The sequence below is a fragment of the Leptopilina heterotoma genome, unplaced genomic scaffold (genome assembly GCF_015476425.1).
Source record: "Leptopilina heterotoma isolate Lh14 unplaced genomic scaffold, ASM1547642v1 Lhet_3, whole genome shotgun sequence".
In the NCBI taxonomy this organism is placed as follows: domain Eukaryota; kingdom Metazoa; phylum Arthropoda; class Insecta; order Hymenoptera; family Figitidae; genus Leptopilina; species Leptopilina heterotoma.
This window is the reverse complement of record NW_025111003.1, coordinates 52717-74841: the sequence shown is the minus strand read 5'-3', so window position 1 is coordinate 74841 and position 22125 is coordinate 52717. Positions and strand designations below refer to the sequence as shown.

Genomic DNA, 22125 nt, shown 5'->3' with positions numbered 1-22125 from the left:
TCCTTCGATTTATTTTCTTGTTGACTATCACCATCAATTCTTAATAGAAAGTTTTCTTCCCTTTTAGATACTGTAGTGGCTCTTCCACCGTGCGAAGGATTTTTCTCCTTGGAAAAACAAACCGGTTCTATTTTTTCGTCGTTGTTGTTGATAATTAAAGTTTCTGATGGATTTAATTTTCGTGGTGGAGTTGAATCAGCTTCCTCATTTTCTAAATTAATAAAATTAAAGTTTATTTAATAAAAATAAAGTTTTGAAAAATAACTCTGTTTATATAAATTAATTTAATGGCGAACTATTTGATTGGTATCTTAATTATATTTGCAATCAAATAAGACAAAAATCATTAGAAGTTTTAAATTAAATGAGTAATTATATAAAAGTAAATCGTAAATTGAATTTTTTTGCAGTGTTTTTGGACGACTACTGAAATGAAAAGTAGAATATTATTTCTTTAAATTGAATTGACGAATTGAATTGTAATTGAATTGTAATTGAATTTACTAGAAAATTTTATGAAAAATATCTAATATATCTAATAGATATCATTATACTCATTGGTTTAGAGTTAGGTGTTTTGAAATGCTGGAAGCAAAACATTTTTTCTAGTTCCGTTATACACTTTTGCGAATTTATTCTTAAGGACATTCTGAGGAAATCGTGTAATATTTACAAACATTTTGCCTTAGGTTTCGAAGGTACACTTCTCAGCATAATTTATGTTTCTTTTATTAAAATATTTGCTTATAATGAAAAATAATTATCTTCCAATGAGAATTGGACCCTTTAATATTGTTTTCCTGATAATAACAAAGATTTTTGTTTTGTTATTAAAGAAAATATTTATTTAATTAAAATTCAATCCTGTATTATAATTTATGTTACTACAACCATTGATTGTTCACATGAGTCTTTAATTTCTTGTTATTGTAGATTATGTAAATACAATATTATGGATATAAAAAATCCAACTGGACGGTTTACCCCAGAGGGTGGGGTAAACCGTCCAGTTTGCAAGATTTTTTAAAGTTAACACAGCAACTGAACAATAAAAGAAAAAGTATAGGTATCTCTGGGAAAAAGTTGCGCAATTGAATGATTTTTCAAACAAGAAAATGAAAAATTAAATCGGTTGGTTCACTTAGTCACAAGAGTCGAAAAACCGTTAGTATGGCCAGTTTGTCCCACTCTCCCCTACAAACCAAAGAGTTTAATGATATTTAATATATGTCACTAATTGCAAATAAAGTTGAATTTTTCATTTGTAATTCAAAAATAATAGTAATTTGTTCTTTAATTGCCTTTAGCTGCTTTGATAATTTGATACAGTTTATATAGACAATAGACTAAAAGTAGACACCAACATAAACAAATCAGATTTATTTTATTCCATTCATGCTTACCGCACTCATAAGTCGAAAAAGATTTCTTGGATCCGTTAAGATGTGTGGAATGGAAAATATTTCCATTGCATCCAGCGGAACCAATGGAGTCATTCACCCAACTATCCCCGATCAGGTCTAAAATTTCAGTTGCACCACTGTGAGCTGCACTGGTATCATTTAAATCCGTTTGTGGAACTGACAACCTTTCCAATTTTATTACTGCCTTTCTTAGAGAAATTGACGAATTTATTGAGTCTAAAAGAAACATGGTAGAATTATTATTGAGGTAGTCTAGAAAATAATGTTTTTTAAATAGAGAAAACGGTGGGCATTCTACACTGCGCAAGTTTTAGTCTAAAACAAAAACTCAAAATTTTTTATAAAGATGACGCCCTAAAGAATAGGTTATATCTATAAAATAGTTAAAAAGTTAACAAAATGGCGGACACATTATTTTTCCATATTTGATCTCTTGTAAAAATCTCTATTATTAACAATTTTATCATATTATAGGTATAACCCCAGAAGAATTTAGTTACCTTAAATTAACCGCAAACCCGAAGTTGATTAATTGAATAGTTTAGACGCTACGATGCCCACCAGTTTGAAAAATCTTGTTTCGAGAAAAACGCATATAAAATCTGATAAAATTTTTTGTGCAATAATTGTATTCTTTGCAATTCTTTGTTCAATTTGCGTATATGATAAATATCTATAGGTATTTAGAGTCGCTCTTTACGATTCTGAAGTCAGATTTACATAATTTTTAAAATCGATTTGATTTGCCTGACATTTGTTACTCAGTGCTCGGGATGCCGGTGAGTTCAAGACTATAAAAACGAATATATGTGTCCTGACGTAAGGTCTTACGCTAAAACAGTGAATTATACAGAAACTGTAATAGAAGTTGAATCTTTCTGATTGGCGGAGATGTTCAGTTAAAGTTCTGCCCCACTAGTCGCCACACATTGATATTTGTCCATGTTACACGAAGCAAAATAATCGTATGTGTATAGCATGTAAGGTAGTATAAAAAAATAGAGGGGCTGATTTTCTGAATTGCTTTCTGCTTGTATGTAAAACACTTCAAATTGAACAAGTTTGATCGTTAATAATAAAAAAATTTGTAAGTAAAATAAATTTTTGATTTTCGTATGTGAAAGAGCAACTCAAAATCTATAGAATAGTATTAATAACTCAAAATTAATTTTTGTGGACGTAAGGTCCCTTTTACCGCGTCAGGACACATATTCTTCGGATAAAAAAATCGCTATACACATATTCTACATATATATAGCTTTCAAAAAATACAATAAAAAAGAAATCAATTTTTTGACTCCCGCAATGGGAACCTCTTCTTAACAACAAATATAAAAAATCTGACTAAAGATATTTAGCAAATACCTTTAGGTATCTCTTCAGGGGACCCAAATAAGGACCTAAAAAATCGCGATAAGAATAAATTCAAAAAATATACTTTAAAGTTGATATTTTCTTTTACGAAAAAATTTTTAAAAGTAGGGTGAAAACAAACTTTAAATATGAACACCACAAAAATGAACAGAATGTCACATAACTTTGGACATTTATTTAGTGTGAAACACCCTTCTATAATTAAAATTGCAAAGCTCTAACTATTTCCGTTCGAAAGATAATGAATTTTAACTGTTTTGACAGTTTAACCTTTCGCCCCAGTCTCCCCTATCTAAAAATAAATATTGGATATTTAATGTCATGGAAGTGAAGTTCGTTGGGTTACGCGTGTAAAGTGTATTTATTGTTGTGGAATTGTAATCTCCTGCTATAATATATATTTTATGAAGAAAGGTACTACTGTAGTTTTTTTGAAAACGATTTTGAGACATACACTGAGAAAAAAATGCTATTGAATTTATAGCACGCATATTCACATATGTTCAAAAGCAGATGTCAGTAACTTGATTTGATATGTAGTCTATTTTATAGCACTGCTTTTAAATCAGAAAATGACTACTTTGATTCAATAGTGATGCTATAAATTGAACTACATATTGCATTAAGTTAATGACGTCTGCTTTTGAACGTATGTGAATATGCGTGCTATAGATTCAATAGCATTTTTTCTCAGTGAAGCTGCTTATTTACAGACTTGTGCTTTGATTCTTTTAAACTTTATTTCCCATGTTGAAATTAATCGCATTCGGTCTAATTTCACTTACAACTGAAAAGAAGGCAACTCTTGAGATTAAATTATGACTTTGTTTTTACTGTATACATGCGTCGCGATGTTAATGATTATACCCGAAGTTGTAACACGTATCAGCGTACGAAACAGTCTCTGCCTGCCTCTATAGCGGGAGTAACATACAACTTTGTGGTTCAGGATGATTTCTTGAAATGTGTTGCACTTTACCCCATTAGCTTGTTTACCGAAACTGAAAACGTTATTTTCTTAAAATGGGAATCCCAAAACGCGTTCTCAGTAATCATGGATCACAATTCACGTCGACAGTTTGGAAGGCTGATTAGTCTAGCTTTTCCCGATTTTACGTGAAACGCTGTCGCAGCATGGGTTTAATTGCAGTTGGGTAGAGATCACATGCAGTGAGCATTTGATGAACGTGTAGTAGGTCAAAAAGCATCAATTAATTAATTGGTACTTCTGCGGGTGCCCCATTTATCCGATGTGTCTCAGCGAGTGACACAGAAGTTCTTTCATTTATTTGAAGGGCTCTAAAGAATGGAACAAATTCTAAATCGAAATGCCTTTATTCTGGTCGATCATGATGATAATTCGCGGATTAAGGGAACTTTATAACAGAGTCTATCTTCACCGGTATTATCGTTCCAGCTCGTTTCAGTAAAATTAAAGTTTTTCGCGAAAAATACACTGCAGTGTAAGACTGATTAATTTTGACTCGATTTGTAAAGAATCTATGTATGTTATAAGGACATATTGTCATTGCTTTTCTCGGCGATAAGAATTATTATTAATAAAATCTATTTATTATTGTCGACGACTAATGTTAATTTAATTTTTAATGTTATTCATTAATCTTGGATTAATGTAAAATTTAATGTTGTAAAGCTGTTGGTGCACAAATATATATTGTCACCGAGTGATATTTTCAAAATGACGCCGCCTATATTTTATCTGTTTGCTGAGGTTGCAATTTTTGGAAGTATCGGCTGAAGTTGGCGAAACCTTGACTAGGAAATGTGAGGCGACATTCAAATTAATCTCAGGATCTCACGATTTTGGCCAGTGTGGGCGAATTCTATCACTACCAGCTAGTGAAGCCACGCGGACCTAAAAACGATCCCCACCACGTATCGGAATTAATTCCACAAAACCTGACTTCTACTCAATGGTAGATATTTATTGTGAAATTAATTACCAGCGGTAAAGAGTTTTTATGCAAATGTATTTTACCACATACTTTTTGTGAACGATAATTTCATTTTAAAATAGCCAAGGTTAAAGCTGATCAGAAAATTATAAGCTTTTTTTTATTTACTAAATGCGAATGTCTGAAAAGATTTTGTGGAGTGATTTTATACGCAAAACAATTTGTTCGATTGATGCCAGATGAGAAAATTTTTAAATACATATATGTTCAATTATTTTTATAAATTTAAGTTGTTTATTTAAATCCGTTACTATTTATCATAAAGGGTTAGTAACACATCTCAGTCACTTTTATAAAATATTTTTTTTAATTGCACAATTTATTTTATTTACTTTAAACTTTTTGTATATTAAAGAAAAGGTTTCAAAATACCAAAAAAAATTTATTTATTGTATATTAACAATTATCTTGCTGTCATTGCCGCCTGAAATTGCCATTATTTGTGATTAGCGAACACGATATTTCAAATTCATGTGATTTATATAACAAAACTCTACTAGTTTCTTGAAAAGTAAGCTTGCCCCTATCGTGTGAAAATCAGAAAAATTTTGTCAATGAAACGGATTCATAAATAATCCGAGGGGATGTTCACTCAGAATCGAATTCAACAATATTTCAAAAGCTATTTTTACTTGCAAGGAATCGACTAGAATCGTAAAGGACGAGTTCTTACGATTATTTTAGATTCGGACGGATTCGCAAAGGACTCTCTCGTGTTCTTATGTTAATTGGCTAGAATTTTTAAATAATCATTATATTACAAATCTTGAATTTATTTGTGAACAGTACTTAAATGGATTTATAAGAATTCGACTGGAATCGTAAAAGACGAATCCTTACGATTTCTTAAGATTCTGGCGGATTCGGATTCCCCACGGATTTCCGACACGGAGAAACCTTTGAGAAGTCTGTCTTCCCACTGTCAAAATATTTCGCTTCTCACTGCATGGGAAGTCTGATCGCCCGCCACTGGGTGCGTATCGTTACCGTTTTCGATAGACAAACTTCCCAAAAAGTTTAGAATATGACAACTGGGTACGTGGATCACCCAGTTTGGGAGTGCAGATGAACAAGTTTCGTGGTGGCGCTGACGCATAAGTTTCGGGTGAGCAGACTAGGGTGATTGTGCGTATTACTACCAGTGCTCCATTTACTACGAATTTCATTAAAAATATTAAACTAAAACTTCATTTGACAGATAATAGTCTATAAAACATCTATAATAAAACTTTAGTTTATATTAATTGTTATTTTTAATGAAAACTTCTAAAAAAATGCATTCTGAAATGTTTTATTAAACTTTCAAAATATCTAGTTTAGATGAGAGAACAAAAAGTTGCATTAGTGAGTTAAGAGTGCTTTCAGAAAGATAAATATATTTATGTATTTTGTGAACAAATATTTAATGTTAAGTTATTTCTAAATAAAGCAATAACATTAGTTTTTATAAATTTAAAGAAAATGTTATGTTTTTAACGTTTTTATTATTTAATTTTAGACGTAAAATTAGACACAGGATTTTTCGCGCTTGCGTTTATTTCTGCGCCATGTAACACAACCTGAAATATAGTTGTTGACAGTTCGTGTTTGTTTATAATGTTTGTAGTGAACGCAATGAAAATAGATTTTAGCTAATATATAAAAGTATTTTATAGTTTTTAATATTGTGAAAACTGCACAAAAGCACAATGTCAAAGATTAGGATGCAGTATACGAAGGAAATCGAACTAAAATTTTTGTTTAATAAATAAAAAACATGATTAAACATATAACCTTTATTAATTATTCAATTTAATTTTGTTATTTAATCAAAAATAAATATTTTGTTTTCATATTATAAATAAAGTTTTATATAATAATAAAAAAATGAAATATATTATTTTGTCCTTTCGAAATAAATTAAAAGCTAAAATCTAGGTTATTAAATAACAATTTCAATTATAGTAATAATATTTAGCATTTGGAACGTTCGTAATAATTCACGCGTATTAATAGACACAGCGTAGTAATGCACGCGTAGTATTTCAAGCAAATTCGTAGTAATTTACACTTGTGCACTTTTTTTAAATATTCCTTTTTTTTAAACAAATTAAATTATTTTTATGACCCAAAGACTTTTTTTAGTTCTAAGAAAGATTAACTACTCAGTACAAAAAAATGTAGAAAAAAATTTAGATTAAAAGCTTCAAATAATTATTTAAACGTGGCTGATTTTGAAATACGTAGTAATACGCACAATCACCCTACTTGAAGGTTTCTCCATGTGGTGCTCTGAAGTAATAAAAGAAGCTGGAAGCTTTGAGATAATACATACCGTTAGTATTCACATGTTCACAATCCGTCGAATTTATGGACCCATTGAGAGGTGTTGAATGGCTACATATTTTATTACTGTCTATGGAATTAATAGAACCATTTATCCAACTGTCACTTGTTTTGTTCAGGGATGTATGTAAATTCAATTTTTCTAATAATACATAAGATTCGTTTAGATGGACAGGCACATTCTTCTTAACTAAAACAAAACATTTTAATATAACAATATTTAAAACTACGTTAATGAGCATGTTTATTTATATCTAAATGTAATAAAAATTGCAAACTTAAGTGGCAGGGCAGTAATTTTAGCATGCACAAGTAAGGAGTTCTTATGATTCTCAGTTTATTATTTCTACAAATTTCCAATAAAAAGTAATGATTGAATATGCACCTGATCATGTAGATGTTCGTTAGGGTGGTTCTCATTTTAGAAAAATTGGAATTTCTTAGATCACCAGTTAGAATTTTAATTAAAATGTAAAAAATGAATAACGCACAAGAACAGTCCATTTCATAAATATTAACCCGTGCCATCGAAGGGTTAAAGTTTAAATGAGATGTCGATGGGTGTTACGAAAAAAACACTCCCGAAGAAAATAGAACCAAAATACAGTTTTTATTTTAAGTTTTCGGCATAAATAAGAGTTTTTTCGTAACACCCCGAATGTAGTCGGGTACCTAAAAATTTCGAGAACCCGAAGGTTGTCGAGTACCTGAACCTTTCAAGAACCTGAATACAGTCGAGTACCCGAAACTTTCGAGAACCCGAATTCAGTCGGGTACCTGAAATATTTCGGCCCGACCCCACCCGAAAATTGAAAAGCCCGAAATTACCCGATCGGGATTCGGTCTTTTTGCACACCTTTAAATTTTTTACTGCTTTTACATTAAATTTCAAGAGTATAAAGGTTTTTTGGGAAAATTTCAGTTTATATCTAGCAATTCAATATATTGTCAACATGCAAAATATATTAAATTCTTATATATGAACTAGATTTGCCTACAGAACCATTTTTTGTGATAACTTATTTAACTCTTTGAAAACTTGATTTTATAAAAAGTATCAGTATTTATATCTTAACCTTCAACAATTTGTCGGGTAGCTCCGGACATTTGTGAAAATATTTTATATTTTAAGGCACTTTTCCTATGTGACGGCCGAAATTTCAGGCTTTTTTCAGGAATTTTTTTTCACAGAAAATAAAATATAATTCTATAACTTATTTTACATGTTATAATTGGTGTCTAAAAATATACAAAAAATTTTTTTTAGTGATTTTTCAAATCATTTTATAATTATTTTTATGAGTCAAAGGTGACTCCTTTGAAAATGCACAAGTGAACGGTCGCAACGATAACTTTCTTCAGTATTGTCTGAAATAAAAAAATCAAACGTAGTTTTCCACAGTATAGGCTTACTGTTATCGTGTGAACCTCAATAAACAATTTTTTTCGTAAGTAGTTGTTAAAAAAAATAGGAAAATGTTTATGTAAAATCATGACCGAGGTTCACACGATAGCCACTCATGTGTAGAATAATGCCTCCAAATTGCAGACCGATCGGTTTAATAGATTTTGAGTAATCCCTGTCACCAGTTAGAAAAAAGTGGTTTTGAGAAAAACGTGTTTAAAGTTTTGGTAGCTGTAGCTCGCACCCGTGCACTGTTTAATTCTACGCGCTGTAACTTTGTTAGTTTTTCAAATATCTGTCTAAATCTTTTATACGATATTTCTACAATATTGTACTTTTGAAACATGCAAAAAAAATCGATTTTTTCAAACCGTCATATAGGAAAAGTGCCTTAATTATTGGACTTGATATCATTTGTAATTTATTTAAGTAGTAAAAAGTTAAGAGTGTTTTGGGCTACCCACTGTCCGGAGCTACCCATTCTCCCCTAAACTGAAATTTTTATAAGAAGTTTTATACTTGTGGTAGTTAATGAAAAAGTAGTTCAACATTTCCAAAATAAGAACCACCCTAATGTTCGTATAAGTGATACATATAAAAAATATTCTTTTGACTACATATTCGATGTTCTAGATTTTATTTAATCAATAGAAGTTCATATTAACATTTTTCAATAGTTTGAATTATTTAAAAATGCATAATGTTCATATGCATCACTTTTATCAAGATAAAAGTATAAATAGTACATTCCATGCAAGTATTCTATGGATAATATGATTAGATTTTATCTTTAAGGAGATAAAGCAAAAAATTACCTGAGAAGAATGTTTTGAAAAGTGTTAAAAAACATATTATGTAATAAAGAATGAATGAGTGTGAAATGTGAAATCAGAATCATGGTTGATTTTTCCCTGAATATCTTAAGACACTCAAAAACCAGAACAAAAAGAGACAGAAACATAACTCTACGGCTAAATTCATAATATTGTCATCCTCTTCATACCCATCAAGTAGAGAATAACAACACCTTTAGTGAAGTAAACACAAATAACAATAATGCATAACAAAAGTACAGTAATTTTATTTTGTAATAACTCAATCTTAAGAACTTTTAAGATTTTTAAATAAGCTACTTACATGCATAGATTATAGCTTCATTTTACCTTCTCTGTAACACTTATTTAACCCTTAAAGCGCACACTTCTCAATCAAGGTTTGATATTGACTTTTTAGACGATAACGGTCATATGAGTATGTAGAGAGTTAATCCGTACACATAGGTATTTGACACCCACTATCTTTAACCCTTTAACACCCATCGGTTTTGACTAAAACCACTTTTCACTTTAAACTTTAATAACTTTGACAAAAATTAAAATATTTTTGATTTCCAAACATCCAACATCCACAAATTTATTCTACTTAATGAAAAAAATTTGTATTGCTATAAAGAATTAACAATTTTTTATTTATAACAATGCACAGTGGTCCAGATCGCCGAAAACATGGCCAAAAGTCGAAAAAGTGAATAAATTTTTATAACATTTGTTTCTCTGGGGTTATTGAGGTCGCTGAATTCAAATCTGACATCAAAATTCAAAAATTCAAAATGGCGTATCCAATATGGCGGATATGGTTTTTTTTATTTAACCCAAAATTTTGTGACACTTAGCACACAAGGGTTTTTGGGGTCGCTGAATTCAAATGCGACATCGAAATTAAAAAATTCAAAATGGTGGACCCAATATGACGGACATGATTTTTTTATGTTACCCGAAATTTTATTAAACTTAGTGCATAAGGGTTTTTGGGGTTGCTGAATTCAAATCTGACATCAAAATTTAAAAATTCAAAATGGCGGATCCAATATGGCAGACATGATTTTTTTATTATCTGAAATTTTATGAAACTTTTGATATGAGGGTATTTACAGTCGTTGAATTCAAATCTAACGTCAAAATTAAAAAAAAATGGCGGATCCAATATCGTCAAATAAAGGTACAATATCGATTAATTTTTAGGTTTCTACATTTATGTCTTACTTCAAAACACAAAAACTACTATATCGTTAAAGAAAGATAAAATATTGATTAATTTTTTGATTTCATCATTTAATTCTTACATGTCTTGAAATAAAAAAGTTAAGAAAATTTATTTATTTATTTATTTAAATGTACAAACGGGCATAAAAAGCTCTACACTTATTAATATATTATTGAAAATGATATTTTCAATAATTTTTGGTCTTTAAAATAATAATAATTTCGTATTTCTAACCAAATTAGGATAAAAAATAAGTAAATAAAAACTAGTTTTAAAGTTGTGCGAATTTTAAAGTTACTCTTACACTCATTTTTTATGAAAAATCTCGTTTTTTCTAAATTCGTCTTCAAAATTAATTTAAAAAAAAATTGTTTAAGTTTTTTTCACTTCGAAACAATATTAACGCTGCCATTTCTATAGAACTGTCACGTACTATTACGTTGTGCCAAAAATTATAAATAATTAATAAAAATTGTTATAAAAAATTATTTGTCTTCAATTTAGAAATGTTATAGATTATTCTTGGTATTGTAACAACCGACATTCACTTTGTGCAGTTGTTACAATTTACTCAAATACTTTCAAATGCTTTCACTCAAATGCTTCTAGTTAATTAAATAATAGATATAGAGCTAAATCAATTATGGCCTTTTAAAACTATTATGGCCTTTTAAAACTAGATAATATACCTTTGATTTAATTGTATGACCAAACATATTGGAGTTAAACTCTAATCACTAAAACTGTTTTTATCAAAATTGTAACAACTGCACCTAGTCTCCCCTATTTAAAATTAGTCATTCCATTTAAAAACGGTGCGCATTTTCACAAATAGTGTTTCTTTCTCGAAACGTGAGTTTCATTGTGCGCGATCTGTCATGAACCAATCAGGAGGGAAGAACTGATTTTAAAAAATGTCTACTCTTATTAATGACTTAAAAAATTTCTGGACCACTGTGCAATAATAAAAAAGAATGTTTATGTCAAAATTTACAACTTTGAAAAGACTGGCATCATTCGTAATCAGAGACCCCAAAAACCCTCCAGTGACAGTTTTAAACGAACCCGATCAATTTTAAAAAATTCGTTCGTCATATTGGATCCTCCATTTTGAGTTTGGAAAAATTGATTTCATATTCGTAATTATCGACCCCAAGAGAACCTAAATACAAAAGATGACGAAAATTGCACTTTTCTAAAAAGTCGGGCGTTAAAGGGTTAAAGTGTGTTCTGTAACCTGGAATTGAATATTATCTTTCAGCAAAATTATCTTAGGTATCTCAGTATATCAATATTGAAGAGAAAATGTTCCATGGTCCTTTGTTTGATCTTAATATATTAAAAAAATTGGAATTTGAAGAAAATAGAAACGAACATAGTGACTAATGTCGCTAAAGAAACGTAAAGATAAGTATAAAATATACGGCCTAATGGCACCACATGCTCTTCAATTTTACGAATTTAGACGAGACCTTAGAGTGCAAATACTTCTTGGGTTGAGTATGGGTACGTTTCAGACACCGAGGGTGCGCTGTAAGGGTTACATACCACTACTTGAAATTTCTAAATTTTATGAAAATAGTTGTATGTCCAAAATGGAATTTTTCATACATCTTTATGCATACGGGAAAAAATCAAGATAAATTTAAAAATTAAAACATTTTAGAGATTTAACTCAATGATTGCAGTAAAGTAAAATAATTTTTGGAAAGAATAGTCTTAATATAACTAAGCATTATATGATTCTGTTAATAAGATTTAATTAGTGTTTAATTTAAGCTTGCTAAACTAACCTTAAAAAGTTTGTGCATCATGAAAAAAGGCAAAGTTTACTTACCAATTATACAAGAAAAATTCACTATTATCTTTGGTGCGGTAAAGATTGTTAGTTTGGACGGTATGTAGAATTTAACGACACGTTATTCACTACTTGTCCAAATTAAACCTATACTTTTTAAACTAATCTAAGCAAATTCTGAACAACTTTTACAAGAAACTTTACAAGAAAAATTATGTTTGAATATTATTTATTACATATCCTAAAAAATATTTTTCTGTATATACTATATTTTGAGAAAGAATATGTGTTTAATATATCTCACATAGTCATGAGTTTATTTATCTTTTTTAGTATCAAATTCTCCAGATAATTTCTGCGTAATCTCAATAAACATTGGTAAACTGAAAACAGAGAAGGCTCATTTTGTACATTTTCGGGTAACGTTGTGCAAATTCACTTAATTGAATTATCACTTTACTAAATACGGACATGTTACCAAATTATTACCTACCTGACAATTCGATCAAATAATAATAATGTAAATGTCAATATTGTTACTTGACAATTTGATTAAAAAACAATTCTGTTTTATGACAACTTCCTTACGTTACAATCAAATGATTATCCTGTTACATGTTACAGAAAGTCTTACAGTTGTACACAAAACTATGTCACAAAACTATGTCGCACCCTAAAATGTGCAACAGCTCACCCTCATTCTTCAATGTATTTAATTAAAATCATTTTTGGGGGCGTGGCTAACAAGCTGCGCTGATTGGTGGAAGCTGGGCCAAATTAAACAAAACGACCTACTCTTAATGGTAACAAAAATTTTCAACAGAAATCTCTGTTGAAAATTTTTGTAAGGTTGAGTCCACAATAGGCACTTTTCTTAAAGCGATGCATACCCTCTACATCGATTTCCATTGTTCGAACAATAGAAATCGATGTAGATGGTATGCATCGCTTTAAGAAGAGTGCCTATTGTGGACTCAACCTAAGCATTGAGAGAGTCTCACAATAAAAGAGATCCCAATAGTTTTCCATCGTCTCTCCTGGTCAACTCCATTGTATGAAAATGGCAAGAATCAGGGCATTTATAACCAACACAGCATCTAAATTTTACTCAACTTGTATATATATATCTATATATTATATGTTTAAATTTACAAACTAGCTAAAATTTAGTTAATATGCTGGTTGTAGAGGGGCTGTGGTTTGCTATTTTTCTCTATTTTAAGAATAGTTAAAGTTATTGAGCTAACCAAATAATGAAATATCTACTTAGCGAGTTTCACAATAATCCAGTAAAAAAAGTATTCAGAAAACAAGAGTATTGGTCGGTATTGGTGGTATCTTAAGCGGAATGCGTTTTCGCGTGAAAACCTTGTGGGTTATGATGAATACATTTTGATCACCGAGAATACTTTCTTTTAAAACTTTTGAATTAAAGATTTCTAAGAAAGGTTGAGAATATTTATGAAGAGCGTGAGTGACCAAAAGTATTAAAAATGCAGATTGCGAGAAGAAAATACGAAATTTTGTGAAAATATGAGAAAATGAAATAAGCCAGACAGAATGCAAAATTTTTATTTATTACTAAATGCTTTACTGTGCCAGCAACGTATAATAGATTAAAAAGAACATGACGTTACCGATAGAAACTTACTAAGTACATTTACTTTCACAAGGATTTCTTATCCACTTTTAGATTTACCGCGCTTCTTAGTAAGTTTTTAATAGTCATGTCCTTTTTAATTTATTATACGTTGCTAGCACAATATGCTTTAGCATATTGTAATAGATCAACTATTTACAATCTGCTTATCACATTTCATTTTCTCATATTTTCACAAAATTTCTAATTTTCATTCTCGTAATAAGAATTTTTATACTTCAGCTCACTTGCGTTCCTCATAAATATTAAATCAACCTTGCTTAGAAATCTTTAATTCGAAAGTTTTAAAAAAAGTATTCACGATAAGCAAAATGTATTCACCGCAACCTTCCAATACGGTTTATACGCGAAAACGCATTCAGCTTAAGTTACCACCAATACTTTTTTCTTCTGAATGGTTTTTTTACTGGGATTCGCTTAAAATTACCATACAAATTTGTTGCGTAAGAAGAAAATATACCTTGTGATCTTGCCGTAGGTTTCAACCATGGATTGTACTCAAGGACTGCTCTCCTTCTCTCACCGTAGTTCCATACCAATTCATTGTTAGGCTCAATATCGTATTTTGCTCTAAAAAATACATGTGGTGCACCATCGATAATTTGTTTGAATGGCTGTAAATTAGGTTTGTCTGAATGGCTCATTAAGCGAGCCTTAAATTCAGTTTCATCTGTCGCGTCGATGAATGCTTTTTTGCCATTAAGTGTAATTTCGAGGATAAAACAACCTTTATTATTATTCGCGTATTGTTCTTCTCGCTTATCCATCTCAGCTTTACTCGTAACTAGGTCACCATGATATTCTAGGACAATGGTTCCTTTCTTTATGAATTTATTGGTAAATAAACACCTGTTTTTTCCTTCTACAAAACGAACTTCGAAATAACTTTCATCTAAAGTTTGAATATTAGACGACGACATTTTTAATTTTGATTAAGCTACAAAAGAAAAGAAAATTTTTATTAGCATTGTAAATCATTGTGTAATAATTGTTATTTTCCTATCAAGAGCGCAATTTATGTGATTGTGACGATGGCGAGATTAAGGGACCAAGGGAACACAATTTTGCGCCCGAGGCACAAAATGGATAGATGGAGATTATGGCATTGAGGACACAAGCAGTCAGAAATCGAGATGCGTTTAGACATCTTTAATCGAGAACGGTCGAAAAATATTTTTCCCCCCGCTGACGTTACACAAGCGGTCGGAAAAATATTTTCTTCAACGCCTGCTTTTAAAGGAGTATTTCTCTTGTTAGATAAGTATGCCGAAAATAGAACTTTTCTTAACTCCTCTGAAGAGAGTGGCGAAAGTAAATTTCTGCGTGGCGAAAGGCAGTAGATAATTTTGTAGCAAACTTAAGAAAAATTTGTAGCAAACTTCTAAAAACTCTAAAAAAAAGTTCCAAAAAATTGTTTGTTTCAAAATGTATGGATTTTGATAAACGGTGCAAACAGAGTGAATATAGATACGAGAAAAAAGAATGCAATGGAACATCTTTTTCGTTCTGATGCCCTATTTCTGTATCCGTATTTGTTCTGCGTTGGCCCGTATAGTCATTATTAATATAAAATCAGCCCTTCAAACCTATATAACTCAAGTATAGTCTCAAAATATCGACTGATAAAAGAAAGAATTCTCTTAAGTTTATTCAACATTTTTGATATTTTTATAGAATTTAAGTAAAGAAAACTGAAAAATAGCGAGTTCTTGAGATTTATACAAATGTAGAGCTGAAACTCTTAAACGGATTTGTTAAATATTCAGGAATATTTTATTAATAAGGTTAAAATCTCGATATATATTTTAGGAAATTTCAATAAAACTTCAATTTTGAAATATTTGGATTTTTTGAAATTTAAACAAACGCAGAGGCGAATAATTAGATTTCATTTTTTGCTTATGTTAATCATAAAAATAAATTTCATACACGCAGAATTTTTCTTGCGGATAAAAGTAACTGAGGCTTGATATATTAAATTTAAAAAGTAAATAGTTTCAAACTTTGTTTTTTATATTCTTATTTACTTTTGTTTTCGATTATTATCATACACAACTTTTAATACTTTTGTGCGATTTTTTAGAGATTATAAAGGAGTCCATCTTAGGGCCATCTTTTAAATAAAAAATTTTAACTATTTAAAAAAATACTTAAAAAAATGTTTGTGTTCAAAATAAGAAGTTTTTTCTGTGACCAAAAGATACCAAATATATTATACTTTTTTCAGTATATTACAATTTACCATATTTTATTGGGTTTGGACTGTAGAGCATTAAATCGGAACCATATCCATGTTGGGGCCCTCTCCCCTAATAAAATTAGTTATTTTGACTAATTTCAATTAGTCATTAATTTTTTGCTGTGTGTAGAACACTTAAATTTTACAAATAAATTGATAAAACCAATCATTTTATAAACCATTTAGCAAAATTTTTCTGATTTATAGCAAACATTGAACCACTAATTAAAATTAGTTCGTATTAAATATTATTTAATAATAACTTTTATTAAGAAAGTATCAATTTCTTCTTATAGAACCAGTAATGTATAAACAGTTTTAAAAACATTACCCAGGCAGAAAAGTCGGACGAATACCGAATCGTCGAACCGTCTAGCGTCCGCGCCGGTTGAATTGGAGAGTCATTGCCAGTGCAGGCAGTCTGTACCGATTCGGATGTAAAATGTCTGCTGGCGCGGTATAAAGACGGATCTGACTTTCGGTACAGTTTTTCTACTGTCGTTAGTACAGGCGCGGTACCGCGCCAGTTAAAAATTTCCGCCTGGGTAGGTATAATTTCGGTTAAATACTAGTACTGATTCAACTACTGCAGCCAGTACTCCACCAGTGTTTTTCAGTACTGGAGCAGAACTGTGACAAGTGTCAATTTTTTCTTCAGAGTATTTAAGCTTAGGACAGAAAAACATAATTATTTTATGTTGGGGCGTCAATAATCTGAATGAAACAGAAAACGCGATAAATCTGAACATTGAATTTAATTAAATTTAATTTAATTAAATTATATTCAGGCATCACAGTACCTTTTTTCCTCAAAAAAGGTGAAAGAGGGAATTTTTTTTCTCAAAAAGGGGATAAAAATTTATTTGTTTATACAACTTGTATATATAATTCAAATTGTTTATCATATAGCTTCCATAACATTTTCTAAAAATGATTCGATTTTAATCAGTTGCCACAAAAATTTAATTTTGTTTTTCCCTGATTTCCAGACAATAATTTGACTTTTTCCCTAAAGAATATTCTGCGATTTAGTTTAAAAATGATTAGATACTGAAAAAAATGTTTTATTACATTTATTTGCCTACGAATTTCTTTAACTGTAAAATTATTCGAAAACAACAATAACTTCTTTTTTCAAAAAAATATTTAATCATTATTATTTTTCCATAGGAATTAAGATTTTCAAAATTTTCTAATTCAAATATTTTTGAAATTCAACAATTTATGTTTTATAAAATTGAAGATGAGTAATAAGAGTAATAAGATTATCATTTTCTACTATAAAAAATATTTTTACTGTAACTTCTTCAAAATTATTTTCATCATTTCAATTCAATTATTATTTTCTAGAATTTTTAACTATAAAATTCTTCTTGAAGTCAATCATTTTTAATCATTTTTGAGAAAGTTCTTTGAGAATTTTCATATGTATTTATTTAGAATTCAATTTTACGAAAATTCATCGATTATTCGGAAATTCTTCAATTAAATATATGTGACCTGGACAGTGAAAAGGGACCTTACGTGCGTTTAACTTAGAAAAACCCTTGTAACTTTTTTAAATATTAATATTTTTAATCAATTTAGGCTTATTTTCTTCACCGTGAATCACAGTATCAAAATAAAAAAAGTACAAGTAATGAAATTTTTTTTTAATAATTGTTTATATAAATTAATAACAAACTCCCCAAACATAGAAAAAATAATCTAAGTTTTCTAACTAGCAACAATAAGTGTAAATAAGTGACACATGTTTGTAAGGGTTTTCGAGGCCGCTGATTACGAATATGATGTTAAATTGACAATTTGACAGTTGGCAGCTGTCAACTTCTCTAAAAAGTGATCGTTTTTTGTAAAAAAGACAGTAATAAGGTTTTTGAGGTCGCTGATTACGAATATGATATCAAATTTGAATTTTGACTGTTGATAGTTGTCAAAGAAACTGTTAACTTTTCTAAATAATAAAAAATTATCGTCTTCATTATTTTAATTTGCATAATAACAAAAATCAGTTTTTTCGTATTTTTACTCTCGTTTCTTTAGACTTTAAAAATTTTTTTTAAAAACTTTTATCAATTTATGATTTTTTGGTTTTCACCATCTTAAAGAGCGTTTCAAACCCTATCCGAATCAACAAAAAAGTAAAAAATGATTTTTTGACACGTAAGGTCCCTTTTCATTGACCAGGTCACATATATTTGAAAATAAAAACTTCGAATAATTTCAATTAAACTTTTTGAAAAAATTAATTCTACAGAATTGTTAGTTAAAAATATGAAAAATTCAGATTTTCAAAAATTTCAATTTAAAACTTTTTCAAAATTCAATTATTTCTAAAAATTCACGCTATAATTAATGATTTTAATATTCAATTATTATGTAAAATTTTAACTGAAATTCACTTAAGGAGTAACACTACCCTAGACTCAGAAAAAGAGACCTATATCTTTGATGATTTGTTTTGAGAAAATGGAAACTAGTCCCTAGGACTTAAACTTTTCAAGAAACCTTTCCGGCCGTAAAAAAGTAGTCGATTTTTACTATGAAATTTATCGCCGCCATTTTGTTACAAAATTTTGAATAAAAATTTTTTTTCTACACTTCAATATGTATTTAATAAACCCTCTAAAAAGAAATTCTATTCTAGTTTCCATTTTCTCAAAACAAATCATCAAAAATATAGGTCTCTTTTTCAGACTCTAGGGTAGTGTTACCCCTTAAATCAATAATATTAGAAAATTCTACTAGAATTAAATTATTTAAATAAAAAAATAAATAATTTATATTGAATATTTCTTAAAATTTAATTCTTATAAAGAATTTTATCAACAAACTTTTAAATAATTAAATTCTTTTGACAAATTTTAATAAAATTTTTAAAAACAGGGTGTCTAAACAAGGATTAAGAAAAAATTCCCTGACTTTTCTTGCCTTTTTCCTGGCTGTTTACTAATTTTATTTTTGCTTTCTTGCGACAACAATATAGTAATTGACATATTTAACAATAATATAATATCTAATGATAGAAACAAATGATAATAAAAATCTTTTACGTTGTGTTAGATTAAGAAATTTTTATTAACAAAAAATTTTAATATTTATAGAAATTTCTCTGACTTTGAATGATATTCTCTGACATTCCCTGACTTTTCTATGACCGTTAGACACCCTAAAAATAATTATATTTTTCGAGGTATTTGATTAAAATTCTACTAAAAATAATTAAAATTCTGCGATGAGTTTAATTATTTATGAAAATAATGTAATTATTGAGTAGAAATTTATACAAAAATTTGTAAATAATAGAATTCTTGTGAAATTATTTTATTATTTATGAAAATAATCAGAAAAGCAGCCTCATTTAACAAATGAAATATTAATAACCAACCCTTATTATTTACATGTAATTTCGATTGTAAAGAGAATATTTTTAACCCTCTGTAGACGGAAGTGACCGTTATCGACTAAAAAGGACAATTCGGTCGTCTAATGGGGACTATGGGAATTACATTCAAAAACGCTAGAGTGGTGATAAGTCAGCGTAGGCAGAGGGTTAAAACGGGCACAAGAACTTTTAAAAACATTGAATATTTTCCATGTATTGAGAAATTTTTAAAAATTTTATATTTGTATTAAAAAATTTTAATTTAAGTTAATAAGATTGCATTTTATTTGAAACACAAAAATTGTTAATTAAAATACAATTCAATAAAATTAAAAAAATATTATCTAATCCAAATGCAATTTTATTTTATATTACACAAGAAATCAAATAATTCCATAAAAATTATTTTTCTCCAGTTTAATTATAAAAGGCATTTAATTAATTTTATGAAAAATCAATTTAATTTTAATCAAAAAAACATTCAAAATAAAAGTAATATTATCCCAAATTTAAAATATTCTAACTCATTTACACAACGTTCCCACCAAAAATAACTCATTGAATAATTCATAATAAATAATAACATACGATTGAATTTAAATAACATCAAAAGGAAAATTAAATTATACATCTGAGAATTTTATAAAAGCTTTCTTTTTTCAATATATAACGTATAATATAACATTCAATAACTTAGAAAATTATTTCGGATGCTTTCAATAATAAGATATTTTTAAAATGTTGTAAAAGAAATATTTAAATTTTACTTTTTAGAAAATTTATGTTTTCATTAGATATTTGCTTTTGATTTTACTTTTATTGTAATAAATTTCTGAGTTAGATAATAGCCATAACAAGTTAAAGAACAAATAATCTTCGAACATTTGTTTTAAAATAAAATGTATGCAGTAAAGTTCTTATACTTTATTGAGATAAAAAAATTATATCATCATGTAAAAAATGTGACAATTTAAATCATTTAGATTTATAAAAATCCGAAAATTTGAAGAAAGAAAATTCTCTATTTTCTAAAATACTTAATTAAACATTTAAATAAATATCTATTATCTATATTTTATTATTTACTCAATTTGAATAAAAAAATTCTAAGCACTAAATTAATCTAAAAAATTTGGGGGCAGTGAACATATTACTATTAATAACTGGTATTTAAATTTCTGCTTTAGAATAAAATATATGCTGTAAATTTTTAATGACCAACAATTTAGCAAGAAATTATTAAAAACAGCTTTAGAATTTCCACTATTACATAAATACAATTACCACGTTTAATAAAATTAAACCTGACTTTAAAGATAATATTTCTATAAGGTAATATTACTTTACTTCTGTTGCACTATATCAAATATTATTTACTTTAACGACCAAGTATAGGTTAAAATTAATTACACACAAATATTTTGAAATGATAATTAAGACAAAACAATCACAATAATTTGGTAAGGTAAATGAGTTTCTAGATTTATGGTTTTGAAAAACATAGACATAATCACATTATGGTTATAAAAACAATGATGTATGAATGTAGATTCATGGCATTGCAATAAATCAAGTACTGCATTCAAATATTTATACATTTATATAGATCAAAAAAATAATTATCTAAATAAATTTATTGACATATTATTTATTAAATAAATATTTATAATAATACCTTCTGATAACACAATAATCATAAAAAGCCAGAACATTTTTCATCACAGCCTAAAATAGTAAAAGACGCCATCCAAGAACGAGAAACACATAATCCAAGAGAAGGACGCTTCGAATTTCACTACTATACTATAGTAGCAACTGTAAAGGTCTAATCACAATAGCGTTTGGTATATAATGGTGCGTCTCCAATAGAATCATAAGGATGGACTCATGTCAAAGCCTTAAGGTGATTCTATACTTCCGGTGTTTTGGTCAAGCAATCGTCTGGATCACGGAGTAATAAAGGAGATAGATATATATTTGTGTCCTTTTCAAAGTTATGTATCTTGTTCGTGAGGGTGGAGTCCCATGACAGCGTTTTGCGTTGCGTCGTAATGGGAGAAAAAAAGACGCAAATATACGTTTGCTGCATTCTCTCTCATTACAACGCAACGCAAAACGCTGCCATGGGACTGCGGCCTGAACCTATTGTGCGTTAGTGTTTACTAAATGGAATTTAAAAACTTTATAGTGCAGAATTATTTTCAGCCTTTATTTTCATTTATTTACGCTTTAAAGCCTAAGCAGATTGAATACGGATACGGGAACAGGGCATGCATAAGAAAATAACTGAAGCTGTCTGTGTCCTTTTCTTTCTCATGCCCTGTTCCCGTAACCGTATTCATTCTGCGTTGGCCTTTAAAGACTATATGACAAAACGAAAACATTTTATATTCAGTTGTTTTTACTTTGTCAAAATAATACAATTTTTACTGTTCTTAAAAGTTTATCATTAAACAAAATAAATAACTAAATGCAAATTTTTTGTATTTAGTAATG

The 22125-nt window shown here is 28.9% G+C and overlaps 1 protein-coding gene across 1 annotated transcript in view; it reads right to left on the bottom strand.

The window, feature by feature from the left end:
* Positions 1–21434, bottom strand: part of LOC122504487 — a 35502-nt gene extending 14068 nt beyond the window's left edge. The window contains exons 1-5 of the mRNA XM_043615621.1: positions 21305–21434; positions 14466–14942; positions 7089–7289; positions 1404–1640; positions 32–211 (exon numbers count right to left, since the gene is read on the bottom strand). Coding sequence (XP_043471556.1) covers positions 32–211; positions 1404–1640; positions 7089–7289; positions 14466–14925 — 1078 coding nt within the window. The 5' untranslated portion in view covers positions 14926–14942; positions 21305–21434. The remainder of the gene's footprint in view (positions 1–31; positions 212–1403; positions 1641–7088; positions 7290–14465; positions 14943–21304) is intronic.
* Between the last annotated feature and the right edge of the window lie 691 nt (positions 21435–22125).